At 40.4% G+C, this 27,788-nt stretch overlaps 3 protein-coding genes and 1 long non-coding RNA gene across 9 annotated transcripts; 2 read left to right on the top strand and 2 right to left on the bottom strand.

Annotated features, from left to right (window-relative positions):
• Positions 1-6,633: 6,633 nt before the first annotated feature.
• On the bottom strand, positions 6,634-9,524 carry LOC113036591 (uncharacterized). 2 transcript variants are annotated; one of them, XM_026193004.1, is made up of 4 exons: positions 8,106-9,524; positions 7,424-7,491; positions 7,327-7,387; positions 6,634-6,827 (listed from the first exon to the last, which is right to left on the bottom strand). In XM_026193004.1, exons 1-4 carry the CDS (start codon positions 8,677-8,679, stop codon positions 6,643-6,645), a joined length of 888 nt encoding a protein of 295 aa, XP_026048789.1. In that variant the 5' UTR covers positions 8,680-9,524; the 3' UTR covers positions 6,634-6,642. The 2 variants fall into 2 exon arrangements, with proteins under 2 accessions (XP_026048789.1, XP_026048788.1); XM_026193003.1 differs by having other exon boundaries at positions 7,327-7,491; positions 8,106-9,522.
• Positions 9,525-9,617: 93 nt separating this feature from the next.
• On the top strand, positions 9,618-12,006 carry LOC113036716 (uncharacterized). Of its 2 annotated transcripts, none has more exons than XR_003274487.1 (2): positions 9,618-10,451; positions 11,814-12,006. It is a non-coding gene; the product is annotated as an uncharacterized LOC113036716 (long non-coding RNA). The 2 variants fall into 2 exon arrangements; XR_003274488.1 differs by lacking the exon at positions 9,618-10,451 and adding an exon at positions 10,916-11,734.
• A 1,296-nt stretch (positions 12,007-13,302) lies between these two features.
• On the top strand, positions 13,303-18,223 carry tekt1 (tektin 1). 3 transcript variants are annotated; one of them, XM_026193469.1, is made up of 8 exons: positions 13,303-13,459; positions 14,915-15,089; positions 15,183-15,348; positions 15,516-15,644; positions 15,752-15,898; positions 16,069-16,294; positions 17,561-17,757; positions 17,894-18,223. In XM_026193469.1, the coding sequence occupies exons 1-8, from the start codon at positions 13,400-13,402 to the stop codon at positions 18,051-18,053; spliced, it is 1,260 nt and encodes a 419-aa protein (XP_026049254.1). In that variant the 5' UTR covers positions 13,303-13,399; the 3' UTR covers positions 18,054-18,223. The 3 variants fall into 3 exon arrangements, with proteins under 3 accessions (XP_026049254.1, XP_026049256.1, XP_026049255.1); XM_026193471.1 differs by lacking the exon at positions 13,303-13,459 and adding an exon at positions 14,093-14,190; XM_026193470.1 differs by lacking the exon at positions 13,303-13,459 and adding an exon at positions 14,093-14,243.
• An 86-nt stretch (positions 18,224-18,309) lies between these two features.
• Positions 18,310-23,815, bottom strand: xaf1 (XIAP associated factor 1). 2 transcript variants are annotated; one of them, XM_026193472.1, is made up of 7 exons: positions 23,634-23,815; positions 22,687-22,822; positions 21,805-21,861; positions 21,058-21,283; positions 20,898-20,965; positions 19,571-19,852; positions 18,310-19,480 (listed from the first exon to the last, which is right to left on the bottom strand). In XM_026193472.1, exons 1-7 carry the CDS (start codon positions 23,669-23,671, stop codon positions 19,448-19,450), a joined length of 840 nt encoding a protein of 279 aa, XP_026049257.1. In that variant the 5' UTR covers positions 23,672-23,815; the 3' UTR covers positions 18,310-19,447. The 2 variants fall into 2 exon arrangements, with proteins under 2 accessions (XP_026049257.1, XP_026049258.1); XM_026193473.1 differs by having other exon boundaries at positions 20,898-20,962.
• Positions 23,816-27,788: the final 3,973 nt, after the last annotated feature.

Here is a 27,788-nt window from a genome sequence, read left to right as displayed (position 1 = left end):
GCAGAAGCCAACAATCGAATTTGGTATTCACATGAGAGTGCTAGCAGGAGCTCTTTCTTATGTTTCAGGTACATGGGCCACATGTGGCCATCAAAAAGGCCAGGAGGGTCTGGTACCAGGTAGTTTCTTGTAAAAACTTGTTTGCTAAATTTTGCGAACGACTTTGAAAATTTTATAGCTTCGATGAAACACCACACAAGAACCCAAAAATGAGCTCCCGTGGATTACAACGTGAGCAGTACCTGCTCTCCATTGGCGTCACCCATGTTCTTGATGAGCGCTATGGTAAAGCCTAGTAAGCTAATAAGTATAATAGAATATTTAAACAAACAAATACACCTTATACTGGTGAGTAAGATTTCACCAGTAAGATTTTCATGAGTGTGAACATTTCAGGTGAATTTGGTAAATTTTTGTTTGAAAAATCCGTAATTTGTCAGATTACGTCACTCCAGCTCACATGTTAGTCTGCTCCAAGCATTTCTACAAAGGCAAGTCTTCTGTTGTAGTTATTATGTAATTTATCATAACATAATTGTTGATGTAGGTTACAAATAAGTCTTAAATTGATTTGAATTGAAGTCGTTGCGCAATGCTGCTTTGTTCACTGTGGCTTTGCGGGCTAATGTTTGTTGTGTTTTGTAGGAAAACCAGCCTACAAAATGCTGGAATGCGATCCAGACTGGGCACCCTCTATCAACCTGGGTCATACCGAGTTTAAAGCTGCTACCACAGCGAGATTTGATAAGAGAGAGAGCGATATCAAAACAGCCACGAAACGTCCCGCATATATGTACCCAAGGGTTGTATTGAAGCAATCAAGTGATGAATGACTGTTTTCCAGTATGTTGTTTTGCAATGTTTTTGTTTTTTTTGCATTGTTGATTTGTTTTTTACCGAAGCAGCTAATAAAGCACGATGGATTTTTACAATTTTACCTCTTTCTTGCAAGATTCTATAATAGAATAAAACAATAATGCCAGTTATAAATAAAGACAATAAATTGAATGAATTACGAAACACATTTCTATTAGATCTGAAAATGTTGTGTAATACTACAACCTGAAACGACAAATAGGTCGTGTCCAAATTCATGGGCTGCATCCTCCTGAGGACCCGGCCTTCGCGGTCTACGTGGGCCGGGTCCTCAGAAGGTCGGGTAGGCCGGAAGTAAACGGCTGGGGAAATTGGACGGTCTAGCCTTCTGATTAGCGTCACCGCTGTCTCGATGGAGTTTAATAAACTCGGCCGTCTGCTTCGTGCTATCTAAAATATAACAGGACACTGGCATAAATTCTCGACCATCTCACACTTCTGTTTAATCAGTTTTCTGTTTGACGTTTAGTCAGCTGTATGAAAACCAAGGAGGAACCCACCCAGGGGATTAAAGTTTTATTTTATCTAATCGAATCTAATCTAATAACTTTAATCTCAGCCAAACAGATTTACTCACAAACAAATAAAACACTGAAAAAAGCCAGAATTAATGATTACTGGTGCTGGAAATACTAGCGCTTGATGCAGCGTTTTGATTTTGTTGCCACGGGTACCCACAAAGCAATGCGCAAAAGTCACGTGGTCTGTCAATCTCTATTGTCAACTCCCAGCAAAAAAATAGGGAACAACCCGCCCACCCTCCGCCTCCTGATGCTTAATCGATGTAATCTACTTTAATTTAATGCACGTGTAAAAAAACAAAACAAAAAACACAGAAATAAATTCTTTTTCTACAATAATTAAATAGATTCAACATCTTTACCAACAGAATTGCAGACTGCACAGATGGTATCTTCCCAAAAGAAAAAGTACTATAGCTTACTATATATGTTAGACTTAATAGTTACTATATACAGTAATTCTATACATTTTACATCAGATTAAAACTTTGGGTGTAAGATTCAGATAATTATTTATTAAATGCTAGACATTTTAAATGAGAAAGAAAAGTATGTCTTTGTGCTTTATGCTCTTTGTGATAATTAATGGATTGGATTACATTTTTTATTTCTCTTCGAAATCCGATCCAGTAATTTAGGTCAGTATCGGGCCGATACCGATACGTAATATCGGATCGGTCCATCCCTAGTTTGCATGTGTTTTGGAGTTTGTACATGCTTTGTCTCTAGGGGCCACCATATATATTTATGTATAAACATATATATATATATATATATGTTTTATCCATCCATCCATTCGCTTCCGCTTATCCTTTTTCAGGGTCGCGGGGGGCGCTGGAGCCTATCCCAGCTGTCATAGGGCGAGAGGCGGGGTACACCCTGGACAGGTCGCCAGTCTGTCGCAGGGCCAACACGCAGGGACAGACAACCATTCACACTCACATTCATACCTAGTGACAATTTGGATTATCCAATCAACCTATCCCCACAAGATGCATGTCTTTGGACGGTGGGAGGAAGCCGGAGTACCCGGAGAGAACCCACGCAAACACGGGGAGAACATGCAAACTCCACACAGAAAGACCCCGGCCTGATGTTGGAATTGAACTCAGGACCTTCTTGCTGTGCGGAAACAGTGCTAACCACCGTGCCACCGTGCTGTATATATGTTTTATAATGTAAATAAAACCTATATACAAAATAAAACCAGGTTATATTTACATTACAGGGCTCTAGACTAACTTTTTGCCACAGTTGCACCGGTGCGGCACAAAACTTAGGCGCACTCAAATTTTTCAACCGCATCCCTTAACACCACAGTTTTACATGTGCACTTTTTTTGGGGGTGGGGGGGATTGCAGTCCATACAGACAATATTCATTTGTGAATGATTAACTAACGATCTTGTACTTAAAGTGCTTTGGCAATATTGTAGAAAATGTTAAACTTAATCATCATCTCTGAGTCCTCTGACGACATGTTTGCAGCTGTCTCTTGCTGAAAGGCAGTGAGGAGAGGGGACACTTGGGCAGTGCATTTATTGCAGCATATAATGTGTATTCTGAATACACTGTGCTTTTTCAGTGTTCAAAGATTGATGGCACTGTGTCAGAGCACTGCCTATGAATTTCAGATGGATCAGGCCTTAACTTAAAAAAGTTGTTAATAGTTCTTTACATCTTTTCTTATTACCCACAGCTACATCCACTTCTGTCGGGCCTAGGCTACTCACTAGGGCTGAGTATAATTCTGATCATTTATCAGTACTGATACATGTGAGACTTCATCAGAATTGTGAACATCACAGCAGATGCCTTTGCGTGAAAGTAACTGAGAGTAAAACACAGAAAAACATGAAGGAGATTTTCCTGGCCTGGATTTTTATAGCAGATAACCTTAAAAATATTCTGCAGTTTTGCACAATTTTAAAAAGTTTAAATTTCTTCAGTATTGAACAGCACAAATTACGCTTTCTTGTCTGAAAGCGTAAGCGTAAACAAAAGAAAAGAAAAAGACAGTGGCCGACAGCGCTGTATAAAATGGTAGACTGGTGGGTCATAAGCGAATGAATAATGCAGAAAACAGATTTGAGATGGGAAACTGTTCTTGAAGTACAGAGAGAGAGAAAGAGAGCTGTGCATGACGTCTGATTTTTATCGTGGTGAAAGCAAAACAGCAAAAGTAAAAAGGGAATTCATGACGACATTTATGATGATTCTGATGCGTCGGATCCACGCTCTGTGTTTATGTCTTTGTGTGGAATCCGTGTACCTGCTTTCATTTGCTTTTTTTCTTGTTTTCAGTAGCAAGCGATGCTTATGATTGTGCCAGAGCATATTTTGAGCAACACCATGGGAATTTCGGATTTTACACAGGTGGTTACACTCTGGAAATGGAAGGAAGGTGCACTTCCAAATCACATGACTAATTTAAGCTGACATAGCAACAAGCTGCAGCCACGCTGAGTCTCTATTTCAGCCCACATTGAAAGTTTGGACTTCAAAGTTTTTAAATTTTAATTACAGGCCAGTAAATCCAGAGTTATGATAAATACTGTCGCCACATTTTTGTGTGTGTATGTTTTAAGCATTTTTTAAGGACAGCGCGAAAACAGTAAAGAAAGGGAAAAAAAGCCACCTCTTTCCTATCGGTGGAAAAATGTACCATATCGACCAATTAAAAAAAAGTCAACATGTGGGTATTTGGTTGTTTAGGAAGAGGGGAAAGTTTAGGGGTGACGGTAACGGCAGCGAGACAGAGTGAGCGAGTGAGAGAGCTTTTAGATGTGGGAGATTTGTGACGTTTAGTGTGGAGTGTATAGTTAGTGTGTTGTGTTGTCTTGTGTAGTTGTTCTGTTGTGTAGTCGTTTTGTTTTGTGTGTCAGTGAGGGCACTAATGATCACAAAGGCACATTTGCAATGTAAACTCTGTCAAGAAGTAGAAAACCAACGGAGTGATGCACCTTCTGTTGTCAGGCCTGCAGGTTAATCCCTGTGCTGTTCTCCTCTGTCTTTTGGTGGACAAACTTTTTTTTTTTACTGGCACACAATATTTGTGGGGCATCTTATTGCCACACCTGATTGTCCTCTCATTTTAGTTTTAGTAATATTTTTTAATGGTTGTACAAAATGGAAAAACAAAAACAAAAAACGGCAGGTGTACTGGCTGCATTTTTATATAAATAGTTGTATATGTTTACAAAATGTACAATTGATATTTGCATTTCAAGTTATAAAAATTTACTCAACATGTCTGTGGGGTTTTTTTTACAGTAAAAAAATACTACTGGGCTTTTACGTTCTTTGTGTGATTTCAGATCAATAATACTAATGCAGTATGTCTGTGACATTTCTGACATTTCTGACCCCTGTTGGGGTTTCTCTGTAATATTGTAGTTTCTTTACCTTACAATATAAAGTGCCTTGAAGCAGCTTCTTATGAACTGGCACTTTGCAAATAAAATTTATTGGGCTGAACTGATTTTCTTTTTGTTTATTAAGTCTGAGTTGTTGTATTTGAGCACTTTTGATCATTGTATTCATTCCTTAAAACAAGGTAACAATTCTAAACTTTCCACTGTGATCCTAATACCTTAGCAGAGAGTAGAGGTAGGAAGTACCAAAGTAAAAATACTTAGTTACTGTACTTAATTTTCAGGCATCTGTATTTTCAGAATCAGAAAACTTTAATAATTTTGCATGAGTATTTATTTTTTTCTGACAAATTTTAACTTTTACTCCCTACATTACCTTTAAAAGATATGGGAGCAGAAAGAAAAGGTAGTGGAATTTCTGGCTTTCAAGTATGGGTGGGTTTTGATAATCGATATATTGATTAAAATCGATTCTGGCTTGGATAACGTGATATCGATTCATTAAAATCCTGAATCGATTTTTTATATAAATTTATTTTGCCCAAAACGCCAGAATCTCGTTAAACCTCACAAAATTTCGACAACCACCAAACAGCTAAAACAGTAAATGAGAGCAGGAACACGGATTCTGCACAAAGACGTAAACACAAAGCGCGGACCTGCCGACAGATCAGAATCAGTGAGATGTCGCCTTTCTCACCCGACGGCACGGACACGCTCGGGGCTGAAAGCCGACAGCTCGCTGATTCTGATGTTTCGGCGGGTCCGCGCTTTGTGTTTACGTCCTTTTTGCGCTGATTCTAGAGCTGTTAGTTTTATCTCTCTCCAAACAATATTGGCCGAACCAGCAGCAAAAGAAGATCCAAACTACGCTTCACATAAACATCGTCATGAATTCCCTCTTACTTTTGCTGTTTTGCTTCCACCATGATAAAATCACACTTCATGCACAGCTCTCTCTCTCTCTCTCACACACACACACATACGTGTTTTCGTGATATATCAGTACGTATGACAAAAATTTGACAAATGGGAACGTGCCTTTCCAAAGGTCCTACAGGCATGGGAATCACAGAAAGTTTGACCCATGCTTCCAGGAACACGCCCATCTGTTGAGATTTTGGCTAGGGCTACATTTTGGTCAAACCTGAATTTACTGCTACTTGTGAGGACACTGTCAGGTTTATGTGACTTATGAGTACCATAAGGTCACACACTGATATTTCATGTTTAGGTGAATTGTGAAGCCCATGGATACACACATAATTTTTTCAAGTATACATGACTTATAAGGACCAGGTAAGGCTAGAGTCTGTATTTTCAGCTTGGCTCTTGTTACAGGTTTTTGAAATTACAATATAATAGGCATAGATGTACAATAGTAATGATGTCCAGTCAGGTAACTTCTGACAGAAATATCAGACATTCATGTGTTAATACAACGCAGTAAATCTGAGCTGTATAGAGACTTAAAAAGAGACATAGCTCAAAAATGTGGTCAGTCTACTTTTTAAGTCTTAATATTGTATTGCATTAATTCATTTTGCAGTGAATGTTTATGTGAATAAAAACATGGAACATTATCTGCCTTTCTTATTTTTTAATTACAAAATGCACCCATAATAAACAGATTTATGGGTAAAAACAATGCAATGCAGAGACCTGCAATACTGAAATAACTGTGAGAGTAACAAACTATCTCCCTTGCTTGTTTAAACTGAAAACAGAGTATGAACTTATGATGGCAAAAACCAGGAGAAAGGACTGAGTAACTTAGTCATTGCTAACCCAACAGACATAAAGTCAAAAAATAAAATGAAAATAAAGTTAATTTTAACTGATGCAGCATTCCTGAACCTGCATTTTATAATTTTATTTATTCATCTTTCTTTTCAATGTTATGATCCTGTTGTGAATGTAATACTTTACGGCAACCCAGTCTCTGCCTTTCAGAGCTGCCGGTTCTGCTTGGATGCAGGAGTCACATTCCTTTTTGCCAGGTACTTTGCAGCTTGACTTCATCACATCATTTGTCCACTTGCACCTTGCCTTCCCAGCTGTCATAAATGGAAACAAAATAAAATATCTTAATGCGAATGTAAGATAAGAGAGAAAACATTCTAGTTTATAATGTGAATACAAAATGTTCTTAAACCTTGCTTTCTACTGGAGCACTTTAAAGGAGCAATAAGCACAATTCATCACACTTAGGTTGAAGGAATTAAAAATGGCTATGTGAAGAATTAGAGGTGTAATTTAATCTGGAGTACAGCATGAAGTCACAATCCCTCTCTCTGTGTTGATCTTCAGCCATAGACTTTGGTTTGGTTTGCAGGCAGTGCACAACGGCACACCTAGCAGTGAAAAGATATTGCTTAATGCTCCTTTAAGGATGCTTGGGATGAACCATTTGAAGTGCTGTGTTCTGCTGGGAATCAAAGAAGATGAAATGGATTATGATAAAAGCTCTTAATAGTGTCATGCCTGAAAAGAATAAACATGTCCATTGATAACAAGTATATTCACTTAAAACATTTTGTATATGGGTGCCTTTACCCTTTCTTGGTGCAGTGTTGCTGATGTTTTTGCTGTCCAGGGTGGTTGAGGCAGAAGCGCCCTCCATATTGTCCAGGGTGGTTGAGGCAGAAGCGCCCTCCATATTGTCCAGGGAAGCTGAGTAAAGTGTGCGGCTTTGGTTCCCAGAATTCTTGGTCCTTGAGCCTTTGAAAAGTAACAGTGAAATATGAGAATTAATGCATGCAATTGGTTTGTTTGCATTGTAGGCAAAGTCAGCATTGGGCAGTGTGTAATTTTACATTTGATATGAATATTTTACATGTGAACATAATCTACTAATAATACTCATCAATACTCAGGCATCTCCCTAGCAACACATTACTTGCATGCACTACCTCTCAACTTGTGTGCCTAATCTCACAGAAGTGGACCTCCTAATCCTTATATTTAATATTTGCCTTTGTATTGCTTATTTATGCATTTTGCCAGACTTCAATGTATCCAGATCTTTTAGTACCATATTAATGAATGGTGTCTACCATTCTGTCTAATGTATATACTGCTGTCCCTTAAGCCCATCTAACATGACTATCAGGAACCTATTAGCTGTCTCCAGTCTCATAACTTAAAGATATTGTCACACACTGGACAAGTCAAGATACCAGTGATGGTTTCTCCACTGGAATCATCATCACTTGTAACTACTTCATCTTGTTGGGGAAAAATAGTCAAGACAAAATATTTATATTAGAATCTGCTGAACATTCACAAATGTTATATTCAAAGCTAACTATGTTTAAAAAAAAAAAAGAATTCACCATCAGGATTGATTGTGATGTCATCCAACCCTTTCCCCTGCAGGTCAGACAGTTTTCCTTTCTCAATTGCAATCAACAGTTTGCTGACTTTTGCAAGCCGCAGGGTACTCTCTGGCTCTGGAAGCCGGTAGAATTCTCGATGGACACGGATGTCGTGTCCGAGAAAGGTGGCAAGTTGATCCATTTCATTTTCTTTTAGATTTAGTACTGTGGACAAAGTGGCAACTTGTTTCCGCAATCTTGTTGAGGTAAGGGCCTCTGGGTACTTTGCACCACATTTATTTGCATACTTGCGAAAGCAGTCAGAGCCTCTGTAATGGGAAAGGACACCTGGGCGTGCAAACAAGTACACATTCTCTGTGCGGACTTGACACTCACTTCTGGCTTTTGCGAGGAGCTCCATTGCAGCGATCATGTCAGGTGTGAGAAGCACAGGTACCATTCTTGACCTTTTACCACGAATCTCAACTCTGTCAAAGTGCTTTGCAAGTTTCCTTTCAAACTCAGTTAGGCCGATCATGATATCAGGATGCAACTCTGTGCGCTTCCAGGATGTAAAAACCTGGAGCTCCATTTTTGAAACTTCTCTTTGCCTTTTTCTGTTAAATAGCACTACCCTGTTAAGTCACTTGAGCAAGATTTCCAAAGGTTGTGCTGTTGGGTTTTTCCTCAAGGTCCTTCATGTATATTGCAGACTTAGTAGCAAGAAACTTGTGCAGCAGTGACACATCCTGTGTAAATGGCAAAATCTGTGGTTTATTCCATTTGGCTTGTTGAAGTGTGCCCAGTGCAGCAGCTGAAATGGACTCTGACCACTTTTTTTCATACAGAGTGGCAAAACTGCTTGGCTGACTCTGCAACATCATAGCGATTTGCAATGATGGCTTTACACTGCACAATGCTTGCAACTTTAGCCAAACTGTGTCCCAATTTCAAAGCCAAGGATGGGGTTTTATATGATTTGCTCTCCAGCTCATAACCAGCAACAGCTCTGACTGCCTGTATGACATGGGGAAAGTTACTAGGCATAACAAGGTCTTCTGTGCTCTTCAAAGGTGTTATAGCTCTGGCGGTTATCAATAACCTTGCGATCTGTCTCATTCCTTCTCTCATTTGGTTTCCTGCCATTGTACAGTGACTCACCAAGGCTAAGAATCTTTCACTCTCTTTCACTCGTTACTACCAAGGAGATGTCATCCTGATTCATTTCACATGCAATCTTCCATACAGCTTCATGAACTTGATCAGGTTTCGGTAATTGCAGATGCATCCGTCTTTGCCCAGAGGGAGCTTCCTCATTAAACCTCTGAGGGCACCTTCTCACATGCCTCCAAAGGCAATTTCTTGCATATAGGCAATTTCTTGACAAAATTTGCAATGACGGTAGTCCTCAGATCCTGTTGCAGTAGTGGGTCTTCGACAAGCAACCATTTCTCCAGCACCCGAGTTTCCCACAGTAGTATTATGGTTAAAGTTTCCCCTCTTCTTAATAGAGCGCAACAAATCTCTTCTTTCGCGGGATCTTTTATCATAACTGAAGGCGCTTGCAACTTCTGGCACATTACCGTGGGCAGATTCAAGGTGTCTTGCCAATTTAGCAATGGCCTTTTTACAATATAGACAGTATTGCTTCTTGTTGTACTTGCTTTGTCTTTCCGTGTTTGGCAAAGATGTGACTTTTATGGAGCTGTCTTTAGGTGATGTGACCCCTGATGAATCAAAACTGCGGCTTGTTACCAAAGTACTGTGACTGCTACTTCTCAGTGACGAACTAAATGTTGTAGGTTTCTCTGAACTGGTGATCTTCCCACTGTGTCCTGAAGCCGTCTCCAATGCCATGTCATTTAACATATTTTGGGGAACCACAGATTCTGTGATTTTCATGTCCACACTATGGAGACTTGTGTCAGAGGAACTGCCACATGAATCTGGGACATAGTCTTTATCTTCATAATCCGTACAATCTGAGAATTCATCAGTAGAGACCTGAACGAAAATGGAGAAAAAGCACCTTTGTATTTATTAATAGCTAGAATGTAACTCCCCCTCCAGTAGCAGAACATTCTGCAATCCATGACTTGATGAAAATGCGTTCATGTAGTAAATATGCATAGTTATATAAATAAAATTGAATTGAATAACATTAGCTATGGTTCATACTTGCTGTGTGGTCGGCTGTAATGTTAGATTGCACGATCGGCAAGAGAATAAACTTTCAATCTTTTCATTGTTTTCCCACCTGCAAAAAAAGGCATCCATCCTGTACAGCAGCTGTGAGACGAGCTGATATCAAGTTCACTACCATCCCCAGATATCTGTTGGTGTGTTCTAGACATTTTCATTCGGGTAAGTTCTAAAAGGTTCATATTACTCTTTATAGTGTATTAGTTTTATTTTCGATGCACTCTGAGGTCATAGCAAATTAGAACAAACACCCTAGTGAGTGATTTTGCAGAACTATGTTCTATTTATAGAGTTGATAATTATTTGGCATTATTGCAGGCAAACCAGCCTGTGAAATTGACGATACAAATTCTGACTGGATTCCAACGCTACACATGGGGCACTCCAAAATCCCTGCCTCAAATATACCACCATGCCAATCATATTACTTCTTCCATGTGAGGTTGAAGAGATGACCCTTCTGGATAAGATAGTGAAGCTTTGCTGCGTTTTGGTGAACATGTGCCCCATTGTGGTTGTACAACCTGTGAAAAATTAAACGTGCTTTTGTTAAATACTCTTAAAAGTCTTGTGCTGTATATATAGTGAGATTCTTTTCAAAACATTTTGTCATTTGTCACTATAAATGACATTGATTCTACACTGTAACTGTTGTGATTCTCTATAAAGTGGTTTTAATTTTAAAAAAGGCAAACATTTTTTTTTTTTACTTTTTAACAGTAGTACTTAGTAAGTACATATTGAGTAAATACAAATTATTTGCATGGCAATGCACTTCTGGCATAAATCTAGACCTCCTATATAAAAAATGATGGGTCATTCCCACAACCTGCAGCTTTACTGTGTTCGAGCAGTGTATACAATAGAGGTGACAACTCCAGAGTAGCAGATGGAATTTTTCTTTTTTGAGGACAGCTTCTTTTGCCTTTACTACGGATGGTCTGTTTATGTTTTGATCGAGAGCCTTTTTTGGGCAGGAGAAGTCCGAGAGGAGAAGGCCGTCTAATGGCCAAACTCTGGGTGAGATCTGTGTTGTGTTGGCTCCTTCCAGCCCTTGACAAAATATTTGTACTTTTACTGTAATTTCCTTACATTTTAAAAATGGGTTCATTACTTTGGGTTTAACACATTAGATGGAAGCCTTTATTTACCAGTCTTTAAACAACAAACTTATATCAATCTAATGGAGGTGACCAATGACAATCTTATAGTGTGACCAGTGATTATTACACACACACACACACAAAAATGAAAGCAGCAAAAAGATATTTCCTCTACAATCTGTAGTGCTGTAGGGTTAGAGTGGATTAAGGATCAAAGTGTATAGCAACTTTCGTGACGGCTCCAGCCCCTGGCTCGGACACCTGCAAACAATCGTCTCATCTCATTCACTTCTTAAGACGGCTGCTGAGAGTGCTTCTTCGCTGGATTATTGTGTAACACTCGTTAGTGTCCTTGCAAATCTGAGCTTTTTCCCGAGTTTCTTTCGTGCCGCAACTTACCTGTTCTTCCTTCCTGTGCCAGATTTCTCGCCAGCCTGAGGACCGCCGTTTGGTGAGCTAAAAAGCCGGAGTCGAGCTACCTGAGCTTCAGTGAAGGATTGTGTACATAGCCGTCCCCTCCCCGTGCCTGTGTTCCCCGGAGACCCTCTTCCTGTGCCCCCTCACCTGTATATATCCGCACCTGGTGTCTGTGTGTAAATAAATTGTGAACTTAAGTGACGGTCTGCCTCCGAGTCTCTCCTGAGCCTGACAATAGCACTGCCTTTAGTAGCCTCACACAGCTCCTACTGTTTCCTCCTCATGTCTGGACAATGTTATATCATGAGTAATAATTTTAAAAAAATCCATCCATCCATCCATATACATAAAACACACACATGCACACACACACAGTGACATTTTAGACCTTCTTCAGAATATTGTATATATTATGGGCATCACAGTGCTGATCGAGAATCCTTACATTATTTTTTAAAACTAAATACGTTTCTAAATACTTTAAAACTAAATATGTTCCCTAAAACGGTGACAGAGCTACAGACCCATGACAGCCTTACATAGGTAGCCAGCAGCTATGACCAGCACTACCTGTGCAGTTAATAAAAGGACAGGTAATGTTTGTCGCGCTGTTGCACACACAGCACGCTCATTTCTTTCAGTTCGTCAGTTGCCACAAGACAGCTCACCAACGTGTACGTAATAAGCCAATACTCCTGTGTGCTACACACTACAGTGTACGCTGTACACCTACTTACTGGTTTTGTCGCATCAGTCTGTGTCTCTGAGTTAACTTGTGTTTCTCCTACAGCTCCGGACTGCAAAAAATGCGCGTGCTCTTCGTGAGCTCGTTCCCGGCTCGTAACCAGCGCGTTCTGCCGTAAAGGGCGATCATTGGTTAATAGTGATCATGTGACTGATGCAAGCCAGATCCTTTTATTTAGCAAAACTGTGATTAATAGTATATATTATTGTTGAGGGGCACAGACAGGACTCTGCACGCCCACACACATAAAACATTTTTTTTTAAAGTTGCCTCAACAGAAGGGCACACATCAGGAAAGGGGCGGGTGCTCAAGCCCCTCAGTGGCGGTGAAGTCCACTACACTGTTCTCACGGGAACGCAATGTTTCCCACCTACAAGGGTGCAAATAACTGTAAACCTCGGCCACAACAACCAGAGCTTAAGTGGTACATTGTTGTGTAACCTACCGTTCTGACAGAAGTTTAGGGGGACCCGCATCAAGCTTTCATGGAAAGAAATTAAAAACACCAACTTGCCCAACTTGGACCAAGCACTGGCAGCTTCAGGTTTGCTGCCCACACCTGAGCTTATGAAAGGAGCAAAGACCAGCTCCGCCCACCAGGGGCAGTTCCCAGACTCAGGTCTCACCTGTCACATATAGCAGAGATATTCTGAATTTACACCGATAATGCTTAGTTTTATTTACTGATTTTTACCTTTGTACCTATTTAGTGCCTAGTATAAAGTTAGGATAAACAGTATAATGGAAATCAGCCAGGTTAGCTTGTTAAATTTTAGGTTACATTCTGTTAAATTCAGTTTTGGAAATCCACAAAGAGCAGGAAACTTCCGAAGAGTAGCAGCACATGTCAGCTGATTACAGCCTGTACACAGAAAATCGTCTGGAGCTCTCAACAGAAGTTATTGTGAGTATCTGATACACACATCCTTTAAAGACCTAATTTTAAAGTAAAGAATGTCTGTACGTTTGCCACATATACCACACACCATTGCCTTAATGAGTTTTATTAGTGAATTACGGAGCTAGTCCTGTAGTTAATCTTAAAGCTGAATCATGATAGTTAATCCGATAGCTAAGAGGAAAGGGATCGATAAGGAGTGGGATCACCCTTTAAAATGTCAGAAAAACAAACAAACATCTGTATTCCTAATTAAGTCCTTAAGTCCACTTATTTAATAAATTACATCTTTAAAATATTTTGAATTTTTTTTTTAAAAAATTGGAATTCAAAAATGTTTATTAAAATTAGGATTTCGATTTTTTTTGCACAATTAGTTTTATGGCACAATTCGTTATTAAATCATAACATCCGTTAAATTTGAAATATTTATATTATTTACTCTTATATTTTATTAGTTAAACAATAATTTATTTTGTTAATGCCTAAACAAAAATACGAAATTAAAACTGAATTTGTAAATGAAACTGAATCTGATCTATTTTAAAATCTATTTTACTGATGTATAATCTTAATTGCACAGTACATTTTTAAAACGCTTTATTTCGATGCGTGTGACTCTTCCGGTTCTCCATAGTTGAGTGTTGTTATGTAACAGTACTCCGGTGGCGGCGTCTGATGAGGCTTTATTAGCCGTTGCTATGGTAACCACTTGTTTCGCCTAACTCCTGCATAAGGTACAGGACATTGAAACGTACTCTTCTGGTGGTTTTCTGCTGTACCAAAGAAGGTATATATCATAAACGCTAGGCTCCTGTCGTTTGTTAAGTTAACCCGTCGGAAACTGTGATATCAGATTGAAGTTTGAACAGCGGGCAAGTAATTTTGGGGTTGGCATACACCCTGTGTTGTTTCAAATGGAAATTTGCCATGTCGTTTTACTCTTTTACTGGTATGTTTTGAATTGTCCGGTGGGAGGGTGTGTGTGTGTTTGGGAGGGGGGGGGGGGTAACGGAAGCTGTTATTTTAATTTTGACTGTGTTTCTGTTCTTTCACTTTTTAATGGCCGGCTGACTATGAAAATCCATCTGCTAATGCAGAGGGGAGGGAGACAGGACAGAAAACAGGCTGTATGCATTTGCATCATTGTTTAGGACACAGTCTCAGGCTGCATTAACACAAGACTTCTCTGAAGCAGAACACTGGTGGTTCAGACATGATGAGTGTTAGATTACTCAGGGCTGGCCAAGACTCCTTTTCACAGCAGTGCAGTTGTACAGGGTGATATTAAGTGTTTGGTATTCCAGTAGAGGCGATCAGCTGGTGTTCAGTAGACCCAGCAGAGTGTCATGGGCACTTTCCTCTGGTGTTATTTTTTAATTTCTCTGTAACAATCATCAGCCACAGTTCTTTCCACTTCCTTGTTAATGTTCCTCCTTCCTGCTCATACTCACTACCAAGTGGAGAACGATGTCGTTCCCGGACCACAGCTCCCTGCTGGGTGTGGGACCCGATTTGAAAAACATTGAAGTTATGCTGAATCACTCTGAGCTCTTCAGGGCAGAGTGTAAAGGGCTGATCCAGGAGACTGACAAAGCATGGCGGCGCATGCAAAATGATGATCAAAAGAGACTCGGTAAGCAAAAATGAATATTTAACACAGAATGAAAGACTATGGAGGTGAATTGTAATGGTTCTTCCTTTTTTTTTTAAAAATTCTGCTGTCCAGATCAGCGGGTCAGAGATATCCAGTTTCTGATAAAAGAATTGCAGCTAAAGCTGGAGGAGGTCATTCTGGAGACTGATGCTCTTATGACTTTACAGAGCAGTGTTGTGAAGGCTCTGGAGGGCACCAAAGAGCCTCTGAGAGTCACTGTTCTCTGTCTGGAGGAGAGGTGAGGCAATATTTTTTTTAATTATTATAAACGTTTACAAGTTTATAATAATAATGGTACCAAAGAGTCCAGGAAATGATTGAAGCATACATTTTAAAGAAGCTAATGTGAGCCCTAATTCTGTGTAAAGATGCACCTCCTAGTAACATTAGGCTCATGATCTGCAGGATGAAACGCTTCCCGGCTGAGAGGGTGGAGGATGAAGTGGAAAGAGAGCTGCTGAAGGAGCAGGAGGTTCTCAAAGGAGTGGCTTCCCTCCTGGAGCGTACAGTGGAGCAGATGAGTGAACAAATTCGGTAAGAAAATTGGGTTCAATTTGATTTCGAGGGCATCATAAAAGCACACAGAGGCTTTGGGTTTGCTACCTAGCCAACCAAAGTGAAAGTCTGCTGTTTTGTTCCAGACTGAACCGATCTGCCAAGTACCATTTAGAGAAGGATCTGAAGGAGAAATCTGAGGCTCAGCACATTGACAACTCCTGTGTTGTAATGACCACCCATTCCATCGGTAACCTGCAGCTGTCCACAACCAAGAGCACCAGTCTGCCGAGGTGAACCTCTTGTTTAACACAGAAACATGTAGAAACAGTTTTCAGACATGAATTAGTTTTTTCCTACTTGAGGTCTAAACTTATGCTGTGATTAATTTCCTTAAGTTTTCTGCATAAAAGGAAAGTCAAGAAATGTTAAAAAGATAGTTGCGTCATTTGGTTTTTCTTAGCTTGACAGTGACTCCAAAGCAGTGGGAGAACATTTCAGATATCAACATAGCTAAAGCAGAGCACCAGAAGACCAACTCTGAGTCCATGAGGGCCCTGGTGCAGTCTGTCCTGGAGCAGACAGCTGCTGACATGCAGAAGCAGTTCCAGGCAACAACAACTGCCTTCCAGACACATATCCAGGAAATCAAGTCTGCCAAGAGCCAGATGGAAGAGAAACTGCCGGAGGTAGGGCAGGGAGGTTTGTTAGACTGCATGCTTGTTGTAATATACAAGGAAGCAGATGTAATGCTGTGTTTATCATTCTGCCAGGTATTAAATTAACGACTGGTTTCACATCATTTTCTGTTCTGCTTTAAAGTTAGCACGTGTTGTGGTGACCTAAGTCAGGCCTTTATATTTATATAGTTAGGAAGAATGATGGCCTGCCAAACGTCACTCTGATGGTCTAAAACTCCTACTGGTTCTTTCATAGATAGCCTCACAAGTTCCTACTTCATTTTGTCTATTTATTGTCTTTGGTTTCCTGTAACACATTACTCACATAGTTTGAAGGTGTGGTTTCCAAGAAAGTTGCCTGTGCAATCTGCTGTTCTCTACAACAGTCTGTCCTTGTGTGTGCATACACACTCATGGACTGTGTCCTTATACCTCATATCGTTTCAAAACAGTAACTGTATGATTGACTTCATATGATGCATTCAGGGGCCATGCATTGTTTTCAAACTGACCCTGCAGTAAGTGTAAGCATGAAGAAGCATGAAGTCTTTTTTTTATGTCATTGCATCAGCAAAATGATTATTAAAATATAATGGCCCATCCTCTTGTAGACTAAAAGCATGCATACATTGTTGATATTGTTGGCCTCAGATAATTGTGGTTACTCCCTGACTTCAAAACTCTGTTTCAGTCAGAGTGTCGCTGAAAGTCCACATTTGCAGGTACACTGCTAAACAAACCTCTCACTTTAGTTTTCATTTCCAGGAGAATCAACATGTGCAGAGCAAAATGTGTCTGCATGTAACCAGAAGGCTCTCCTCTAGTCAGAGTGCCAAAAAGATGTGAATCACATCAAACTTTGTCCCCAGTAGATCAAAGATTCAGAGTGCAGAGGAACTGAATTATAGAGTGTACATTAAAAAAACAGACATAGCAACTGTGGTGTCATCATTGGATTTGCATTTTTGAGGCCTCAAGAGTAGCACCTTGCACAGTACCTTAGTATTTTGGTCCCAGAGGTGACCATATTTTGATGAGAGGATAGAGTGCAATGTAAACAGCTAATGCTATCAAAGTGTATTAGCAAGCTAACCTTATGTGTGCAGTGCAAAGACACATATATCTGCTTGTTACAACAGAGGAACAGACTAATGAAATGTTACGGTGTGAACACACCGTTAGAATGTTAACTTCATAGTAGAATTAGTTTGAAATAATTTCACTGCAGATTGTGAATCTTGGCTGCCCCTGATGTGACACCTGTATTCCCTCTAGATTCTGTCTGAGATATTCAGCCAGGAGAGGCTCAGAGAGGATCTGCAAGTGGCCATCACAGAGAATGAGCATTCCCTGAATCTGGCAAATACCCGGCTGGCTATGCGTCTCCAAAGGCCCGGCAAGGAGCAGTGCTACGATCTAGCCCAGGCTCAGCTCCTCACTGAAATCCAGCACCTCACCTCTCACATCAAGAAGTATGGCCTGCAACAAAACAGATGTAAAATGTTTGTGCTGCACAGCTCAAACCTCATGACCGTGTGCAGTATTTGGGGATATTACTGCAGGGGACACACATCATTATGCAATGTCTTTTTGTCTCTGTGTTGTCAGACTGCGTGAGGAAACAACTCAGTCACAGGAGCAGCAGAGGGCGGTAGTGCGCTGCAAGCTGAGGATGGAGGAGGATGTCGATATGAAGGCCAGCTCTCTTTACATTGACGAAGTCATCTGCACTCAGCTGAGGGAGCCTGTCAGGATACATACATTCTGACCATTATATGCACTTCAGATGTATTTCAAAATGCAGTCATATAACATTTTCTTTACAATAACTGTGATCCTGTTTGTCTTTTAAGTAGTTGGTTGGCATCATTTTTCTTTTACAACTGTTTGAATCTCTTTTTTCCCTCACTAAAATATTAAAATTGACCTCACATAGAATCTTGTGATTATTTTTATTTGCAAACTATATAATAGCTTTTTTTTTTTACAGCAAAGTGTTCCAAGAATGAAGCCCACACACAGGATAATAAAAACTGAATTTATTAGACCTAAAAGCAATATTTAAATTTAACCTCTAAAGAAGATTGATTTAAGGTAAAAGAGATTTAATGATCACCTTCACCAGCTTGTATAGCCTGAATCCCCAGATGAACTGCATTTGCTGATGACCCTTTAATGTCAGCTACATTATCTGGGCATTATTAACACGAAAGCTCACGGAACCAAATGGCACATATTAGCACATATGTCAGTAGCGTTTGCCTAAATGACCAGAAGTCAAACATACTTAGCTTCCAGGTCTTGGCACTCTGCTCTGCACTTGCCAAAACAGAACTAGCGGTGTAGCCCTGTTTAGGAAACCTTTGGTTTAAATGTGAGGATAAACTTTAAAAATCTCACAGTGGAAGATCATGTAGGTTACACATTAAGTGTATATTCATTTGTAAAGAAGTGTTTTTTTTTTAAATTATATATCATATCAGTTCAACAATTGGTATTCATGGAAGTACTTCAAACACGCAACTCAAAGTCCTCAGGTTTGCAGTTTTAACAGGGTAACAGACAAAAGTGTGCACAGAGCTCTGGGTGTCAGCGATAGACTAAGACTCACATACATGTAAATATCCTTCGGCGTGGAAAGGTCAGTAAAAACATCACACTGTAGCTGTGGAAGCATGTTAGTGATTCATGGGCCATGAATACAGAACTCTGCACCTTCTAGCACACGTTTCCCATCAGTCCCCTCTTCCTCTGCTTTGTGCACATCTAACAAAAGATGAGGTGATCGTCACTGCCGGAATATTAACATGATATGAGCATAAAAACATTTTAGAGTTATCATGAGAATTTTTTGCAACAACTGATCCAGTTTTACACACACAGCAGTGGAAACTGTGAATATGATGGATAAGTGGTTAGCATAAAAGTTAAGTGGCCATGCTTGTAATTAATAGACTGTAAGTATCAGGAGTGTGAAATTTACTTAGATCCAGAGTAAAGTACTTTAATTCAAAAACAAACAAAAAATGTAAACATTAATAAAAGCATCAGAAGAAACCCTAAAGATCTGTTTGAAACGTGCACTTGCTAAGCCTTTATGCTCTCCTACGGTGTTGGTCAAAGCTCTTGGGGGCAGCTTTTCCATTCTGAGAAGCTCTGCCTCTAGTTGAAGCGTATGTGACGTCTGCACTTCACCTACAGACACACAGGAGGAGAGGGGAACATCTTATCATTGGTAAATTTCAGCGATTTTCAGTTAAATCCTTGGTGCTTCAGAAACATTACCTCGTGCCACTGCAGTGTGGAGACGGGCAGAGCCAGATGACAATGTGGGCATGCACGGATTTGATCTGGGTCGCCTCCATTGATCCAGGGGCCACGGCTGGGTCTGTCTGAGAAGTTTAATTCCTTGTTGGTGGTCATCAGCTGGGGAATGCCCCCCTTTTTTGAGAAATCAACCTGATCCTCCAACTCCTCCTCTGACTCCTCCTCCAACTCCTCCTCTGATGCTCCCTTTGACTGCTTTTCCACTTCATATTCCCACCTGGTTGTTGTAATACATGCCATCTGTTTTGTGGGGAATACAGAAAAAGATATTATACAGTGACTCTTTACAGTGTAAAAACAAAATAATTTCCTTCAATTGAATTCAGTTTTATTTATAAAGAGCAAAAAAAAAAAAATACACTAGTAAGGTCAAGACCCAACAATAATACAAAGAAAACCCCAACAATCAAACAACCCCCTATGAGCAAGCACTTGGTGACAGTGGCAAAGAAAATCCCCCTTTTAACAGGAAAAAACTTCTGGCAGAACCAGCCTAGGTCTTTGGCAGCATAACTAAGGGAGGATTTTGATCCTAACTTAACTATAAGCTTTATCAAAAAGTTTTAAGCCTAATCTTAAAAGAAGGTGTCTGTCTCCACAATCCAAACTGGGATCTGGTTCCACAGAAAGGGGGCCTGAAAGCTGAAGGCTCTGTGTCCCATTCTATTTTTAAATGCCCTAGGAACCACAAGTAAGCCTGCAGTCTGAGAGCAAAGTGTATTATTGGGGTGATACAGTAATATGAGGTGTTGTTCAAAGGACATAAACATTACTGAGAGATATGTGACCCTCTGCACACAAATGTTAAACTTGTTGCTCAACACCTGTGAGCTCAGTTTGATTTGGTCCTTAACTCTGAGCCTCACATTCTTCCTCTCTATGAAATAGAACAGGCTAGAGCACCTAGACTTTCATGCTCTGATCTGGAGACAATCATACACATATTTACTGTATTTGCAGCTCCCTTCTCTTGGGCATGAGGAAGCCTGAGGAGATCAGACCAGAAGAACCAACGACTTCCTTTGGATCACCTCTTAAAACTCATTTCTATAGACTTGTTTTTAAGTGATTCTGCTACACGTGATGTCTTCTATCTGATCATTTTCATCTTTTACTTGGCTTCCTATATTTTCCTCCAGTGTCATATCTGTTTATTTTTAGTCTTTTTGTTGTGTGTATGTGTGTGACTTTAATCCACATGTATCCTTTCAATTTTCTGCTAACAAGCAGCCTGCTTAGCTTGACAAACTGTGATTATTATATGTAAAATAATGCTTTTAAATACCTCGTGCTCTTCTATATCAGCAACTGGAAATGATGCCATACATCTGGTACAATTTACTGACATTTCTGCTGTTAAGAGAAGCACGGCAAGCGTTAAATAGCAGGAAATAAAATTACACTGAGGTTTACTGAGATTTTCGCTGAATCTATTATTCTCTTACTCTCTTTGAGTGCCCTGCTGGTCACTTGTAGGGTACTTGATGACTTCTCAGTGACTGAGCAGGTCAAGCCATGATTGGGCTGGTCTCTCAGTCTGACGTAACAGCCGCAGTCTCTGCAGAGCTCAGTGCGGCTCCCACACACCAAGCTGTGTCCGTCCAGCTCCTTCGATGGCACTTCTAGGTCACAAAACTGGCATGCCTGCAGACGTTCCACACATTCATCAGCCTGTGAGACAGCGAAAAGTACAGTTAGCCTGATAACTAGGATAACTAGGGCTCGTCCATGTGGGCAGCTGCAAGTTTAACTTGAGCATGAAGGTGTGGATTCTGTTTTGGTCATAACCCTCTCAGTCTATGGCGACTGTCTTCACTGGGGACAGTGATGGTGGTATTCCAGCACTTTCCAGTTCATGGCAAGCTAGAGCTTAAACTTGTCAAATTTAAAGGACATCGTGCAACCTTCAGCTCCACTTACTCAAAGTAAAGTAAAGTGAATGCAAAGTGCTACTTACTAAGGCACATTTAATCAAATATTACTGGGGTGCATGTATATATTTGAGTCTGTATATGTCTTGATCCTGTGTGGCTTTGAGAAAATCCAAAATAGATTTAATAAATAATTAAAAGCCCCAAATCACCTTGACATCCATGCCCATGATGATGAGTGAATGTAACCTTCTGACCACAGCTGCACTATGTTGTTCTAATGTGTCTGAATGTCTACCTAAATGGTGGTTTTGGTTTCACCTCATGATCCATCAGCTGAGAACGTTCCATCTTCTTGTTGCACTTGGAGCACCTCACCTGATAACAAGGAAATTTGCAGATTTACATAGATGTGCTGTGCTGTGTCTGTGCGTCGTGTACGTGTTTTACTTTTTCACATTGTGAGAACACCAACTCTTTTTAAAACAAAGTAAAACAAAGTAAACACTGGAATAGCTCATAAATCTCACTGCCTTCATGTTGAGTTGTTACCTACATTTTGCCCAATAATTGAGGGAGCCATCATATTCTGATACACAAAACTACTCTCAGCTGCTTCCTTTTATTCACCAGGGGTCACCACAGCAGGGAGCTCCAGGGAGTCCCATATGGAAAAGATATATAAATCTTATAAAGTTTGTATCTGTCTTGTGTGAAACTTGTATGAAAAGCATGCAAGAGTTAAAACAGATATAAGATCCCTAGAAAAATTATATAAATGAAACCTGTATGTTTTAGATTCTTACTAAAACAATATATGACATTGGCCACTTTCATGAGTAAATCATATAAGCCTTATATGATTCACTATATGAAGTAGGCCACATCTGATGCAAGTCTTTTATAAGTTTTTTCTATTTCTTTTCCATATGGGGTGTTTTTTGTTTTTTTTTTTACACCTGATGATCTTCCTGACATGCCCCCCAAAAGCATTCATATCTCCTCCCAGGACTGAATCTGGGAGCAGTCACTTGTTTGGTAAATATGCAAATTGCTCACTACACAGACACATGCTGATACTCAAAAGGTAGAAAGGTGTACCAACGCGCAGGGAATGACAGCACTCTGTGGCCTGTGCTGAAATTCTGAAATGATCTCCATGAAGTGGATCTGTGTGAATAAACAGCTTCACCGTGTTTGTACCTCTGCATGCTGTTCCTCTCTGTGATCCTCCAGCTGATCCCTGGGAACTGATTCATTGCAGTCCGGACAGAGACATAGGAATCGGCTGCAGTGCGTCTCATGTAGAGCAAAGTTGGCTTCAGCGACCTCTTTGTGGCTTAAACAACAATAGAAGGAAAGACGTATGTCATTTTGTAGCGAGGGAAGTCACATTCAAAAACAAACACAGAAATAAAGTATGTACCCGAGAACCACATTTTTTGTTCAGCTGTCCTACTGAATGGTACTATAGGAAGTGACAGGTATGCCCTGCCTGTAATACAGCTGGACTCTCTTTTTTGGACTGTGCTGCTACGTGTTAACACAGTAAAAGCACAGGCAGTGAGGAGAGAGGAGAAAAATTGCAGATTTATTATTGCTAACAATCAGTTAGAGATGAGACACACCTTATTCAGTGAAGCAGTAACACGAAAATATCTTTATTAGGGAGAGCCTTCCTGAAAACGAAACTAAGACTGCTTTTGATTCACGTAAACTGTCAGACTCACGCAGTTTCCATTAAGCAGCAGCTCAATTGAAGCAGAGCACAGTATGGGCTTAATACACAGTGAAAGAGTGGACTGACTCTAGCTTTTTGAGACTGGGCCCTCTTTAGAAAACAGATTTAAAGCATTTTACCGTTCCATATCAATTTTCAGTCACCGAAACCATACTTGGTTTGCAAACTTCTAACAAAGACTTTTATATATGAGCAGATCAGGACAATGTGCCTGTTTCTTTCAGACATAATTGCCATTCTGACACTCATTCTGTTCAGTTTTTTTTGACTCCGACCGATCTATTCACCTTACGTGGTGGTTTATTCACATTCACTTTCCGGTTATCAAATTAACTGTAATCAATCATTTAAAAGTACTTTTAAATCGAAGTTTCACTTCAAACAACGCTGTCACATGTCACGAACTCACCACTGGCCGCAGGTGCGTGTTGCCTCCTTGTCTTCCATAAAAATGATCCGAGTGTGGAAGATTAATCTGAAATGCCTGACTGCTCTCACAACTTTGGTACTGCTTCCCCGAAATAGAAAGTGAAAACATCTAGCGGTTGTGTACAGATTGCTATTGCGGACACCTGCCACAGAGGGGCGAGCGCGAGTTCTAAATACGTCTTCAGTGGCCGTTTCAGTTCTTCAGTTTAATGCAGGACTGAACTGGAAACGTATTGAATTTCAACGCTTTGTTTCGATATTGCTCCTCACATATTTAGGGACGTGTTTTTGTTCACATTTTATGAATATTTTAACATTTACCACCTTAAAAACATGTACTGAAAAATTCTCTCTCTCTCTCTCTCCCCCCCCCCCCCCCCCCCCCCCCTATATATGCATGCATAATGATATCTGATCATACTCTCTCCAAAATTTCACATATCGGTTTACTCTTTTTTAAAAAGTGATACATAGTTCTAAAGTAAGCAAATTCATATTTTGCAGTGTCCCTTGATGTTGGGCCCACAGACATAGATTCTGGTTCTTCTGTAGCAGCACCTGTTGTTTGCTGAGGAAGAGTCTGCAGCTCTTGTTACAAACACATCCAAACTGATCATATCTAGGGACCAAACCCAGGGATTCCCAAAGAGGATCAATCCCACTCAGCACCTGTAAGTGCCCCCAGAGGAAGTGCTGGGCTTTCTGAGAGGAGACCATGTTGCGGAAAAAATCGCTCTCTTTAGTGAGTGTGGTATGTGACACTCGGAGTCTGCTGCACATCCTAAATCTCACCATTTTCCACTTGGACACTGAGAGAAAACGGCGTCATTCTCACTCAGGTAATAGAGGTAATCCTGTTAAATGAGACAAGGTGGAATTTATTGATTTGTTACAACAATGGCTGTTTTCTAAAAGAAACAAGAGCTGGAATTTGGCTCTTGTTTGAACCAGATGTTTTTATTTTTTTCTTCTCTCAGTTTTTCCCTGTGCAGCTCCTCTGCTGTGGCAGCTGGCAGCACTGATGTAAGAGAGAGAAGAAGAGCAGCGGGCCTCCAGTGAGGAGGTGATTAGGCTCCGGAACCAGCTCCAGAAGGCTTAACAAGAGACCGAGCTCAAACAGAGGTGCAGGGGATGGGTGGGAGGGTTGGGGCACTGGGGACAATAATACTACAATACTGCAATGACAGGACAAGCTGTTCATGTTTGTGTTTTTACTGGTGATGGGGCCATTTGATTGAACGTTTGTAATGAATGCTAATTAACTGATGCCAGTGCTGCTTGAGAAATGGTGCTCTTTCCAAAAGTTTGAAAAAATATATACAAATTTAGCAGTTTTTAGTACGAGTTTTAGTAAAGCGGCAGAATGAAAATATTCTTTTAAGCTTGCCTTCATGTATTCACATCTATCTATCTATCTATCTATCTATCTATCTATCTATCTATCTATCTATCTATCTATCTATCTATCTATCTATCTATATATATATATATATATATATATATATATATATATATATATATATATATATATATATCAGCTTCAGCTTTATGACCATATTAAGGACATCCGTAATCTCCGTCATTACACAGAGTCAAAAGTAGGAAAAAAACATGGTTACTGACTATTTAGATTGGTCTGAAGCCTGGAGTAATGGATCACAGGAATTTCGTCATAATTAATCTGACAATCCACTATTGTAACACCGTATATTTGACAGAACAGTAGAGATTAGAGAGAGAGAGCACAATAGGTCCACCTGAAATTGCTGAAAGAGGGCAGAAAGGAGCTGGTGCTGAGTGCAGGCCATGACCATCACAGTGACAGTTAGAGTCAAGGCTTCATCTATGTTTCATGGAATAATTGTATAAAACTTTATACATTCAAAATTCAAATAAACTTAAAGTTGCATTAAGTTTTTCCATGCTTGGCTTCATGGATGGATTTATGACTAAAACCAGTTATTTACACCAAGCCCATTCCTTTTATCCCTGTTATTAAAGAAAAAAGCATATCAGTAAAAGACATACAACACTCCACTAGTTCTATTAGACCGTACAAATCCAAGCACTTCACACCAAAGCAGACAAAAAGGAGGGGAAAAAAAGCTGATGAGATACAAAGCAAAACAAATCACACAAAGTTCAAGGAAGTGTGTGCAGCCAAGATATGACGTACTTATTCTGCAATTCGTTTTTTTTACCAGGAGCCTGATTTAAACAATTTAATAAACTCAGTCCATCCTTTCCAGCACTGATCAAATGAAAGTCCATTTTACCATCAGGGAACCTTTTTTGATAGCGTTTTTTAGTAGCAACTGTTGCATTTAGTTAGCAGGAAAATCCGTAAGCATGTGTGGTATCTTACCCAAATAAAAGATTTGAACGGGGGAAATTAGTTGAACATTTTTCCAAATATGAGTGATCAGAGATGGACTGAGTGAAAAAAAAAATTGAACTATCAGTGTGGGAGCACCGACACTAACAATTTAACAGTCTGATCCTCCTGTGTTAGATGCAAAGTCATTGATCCTGGTAATTTATGCCCTGTGCTGACTGACAGAAGAGAATGTACAGGAACTGCACGCACACAGACACAAACACATGATTTCCATCTCTCCATGTGTTTGAGGCTGAGAGTGTGCAGAGAAGCAAGCGCAAAAGCGCAACTTTCACAGTGAGCTGCAGGTGACGCTAACAGACAAGTTTTAGTTGCAGGAAAAGCTGTGAGTCCTCAGCCTGTGCTCTGCACTCTTTAGCCACACACTTGAATGACACTGACACTCAACACCAATGAGCCATTCTGGAATTCTTTCGTCAGGTGGAGGCTCAAAGGGGACTGTGGTCGCCTCCTGCGGAGCTCCTCCATCACACATGGGAGAGCGGTCAGTAGGGAAGCAGCTGCTGGAGAGAAGTGCTGAAAAACTGCAGGCTGAGCTGAGCACAGCTGGAAAAGAAGAGACAGCACTGAGGAAAGACCTGGAGGCTTCCCAAAACAGTATTTGAATTTGTGTGTTGGGTAAAGTTACACCAAGAACTCAAACAGTCCTATGTTTTCCTGTCTTTCTGATTATCAGTTATATCTGGTTCTCACTGACACGGCAGGTGAAAGGAGTGATCTGGACACTCAGCTAAAAGAGGTCAGGGTAGGAACTCATCTCATTCATCATATTTATTCATCTGTTAATCATGGCATTGACTTCTCTCTGTTTTGGGGCCATTGTGATAGACAGCAGGAGCTTTGCCCTGAGAAACTAGGAGAATGAGAACAGCAACAGATAAGAGGCAATCACCAATATTCTCATCAGTTTTATGTATAGAAGTAATTTAATGTATTGAAACTGTGTATTTCAGAGGCTGTTCAGAGGGCACAGGTATTTAGATTCTTTGTGCAGGAGGATCAGACAATGGAGGACGCGACTGACAAGAACCAGCAGGCCTGTGAGGAAAGGGAACACAAACACAAACCCTCAGTAGAGATCAGTGTTGTCTTCTTATTTTAATAAATGATACTCACCAAGTCTGGACAACTCAGAGAGAGTTATTCCCATACAGCTTATGACAAAATTTGATCCGAAGTGATTGATGGCCCTAATCACGACCTTTTGACCTCCCGCCCCTCCCCTCCGTGGGAAACCCCCCGCGTGACGAATCGTATCCGGAGAAGGGGGGGGTGGGAAACCCCCCGCGTGACGAATTATATCCTGAGAAAGGGGGGCGAACCCCGGAAGCGCGCCATCTGTTGCTAACCGTATCGAATTGCACCCTGAGAAAGGAGGGGTGAACCCGGAAGCGCGTCATCTGTTGTTGGGAAAAAAAGTTTTTAGAGGGAGGGGGAAACCTCCGGAAGAGCGCCATCTGTTGGAGGGGAATAAAAAAGCAGAGAGAGGAGTCCGTCACAATTTCTAAGGCACAGACACAAGATGGATTTCCTTCTGCAGCCCCGCAGCGGTCCTGTGTCCGATGAGATCTGCTCTCCCAAAGAAGAAGGTTTTGAATATGACATATTCAAATACAGCATATTTACTATGGAAGGCATCGATCCGGACCTTATGACCCTACCGGAAATACTCCGGAAGTGTCTAGTCATTTTCAGACCTGTTGCGTCATGTTCCCTAAGCACAGCGGTGATGCAGCA

This window comes from Astatotilapia calliptera, chromosome 14, assembly GCF_900246225.1.
Source record: "Astatotilapia calliptera chromosome 14, fAstCal1.2, whole genome shotgun sequence".
NCBI classification, from domain to species: Eukaryota; Metazoa; Chordata; class Actinopteri; order Cichliformes; family Cichlidae; genus Astatotilapia; species Astatotilapia calliptera.
The sequence above is the reverse complement of the archived record's forward strand: the minus strand, read 5'-3'. Positions and strand labels throughout refer to the sequence as shown.

Excerpts from the sequence above, each read along its gene's own strand:
- xaf1 (XM_026193472.1), bottom strand. The coding sequence starts at position 23,671 with ATGGAAGACAAGGAGGCAACACGCACCTGCGGCCAGTG. Across the intron at positions 21,284-21,804 it reads CTCAGCTGATGGATCATGAG|GCTGATGAATGTGTGGAACG; the intron begins GTGAAACCAAAA and ends GCTGTCTCACAG. Across the intron at positions 19,853-20,897 it reads CTGATATAGAAGAGCACGAG|ATGGCATGTATTACAACAAC; the intron begins GTATTTAAAAGC and ends CCCACAAAACAG.
- tekt1 (XM_026193469.1), top strand. The coding sequence starts at position 13,400 with ATGTCAGCTGATTACAGCCTGTACACAGAAAATCGTCTGGAGCTCTCA. Across the intron at positions 13,460-14,914 it reads AGCTCTCAACAGAAGTTATT|TGGAGAACGATGTCGTTCCC; the intron begins GTGAGTATCTGA and ends CTCACTACCAAG. Across the intron at positions 17,758-17,893 it reads CTCACCTCTCACATCAAGAA|ACTGCGTGAGGAAACAACTC; the intron begins GTATGGCCTGCA and ends CTGTGTTGTCAG.
- LOC113036591 (XM_026193003.1), bottom strand. The coding sequence starts at position 8,679 with ATGGAGCTCCAGGTTTTTACATCCTGGAAGCGCACAGAGTTGCATCCT. Across the intron at positions 7,492-8,105 it reads CATCACAATCAATCCTGATG|GCTCAAGGACCAAGAATTCT; the intron begins GTGAATTCTTTT and ends TACTTTTCAAAG. Across the intron at positions 6,828-7,326 it reads CAACACTGCACCAAGAAAGG|CTGGGAAGGCAAGGTGCAAG; the intron begins GTAAAGGCACCC and ends CATTTATGACAG.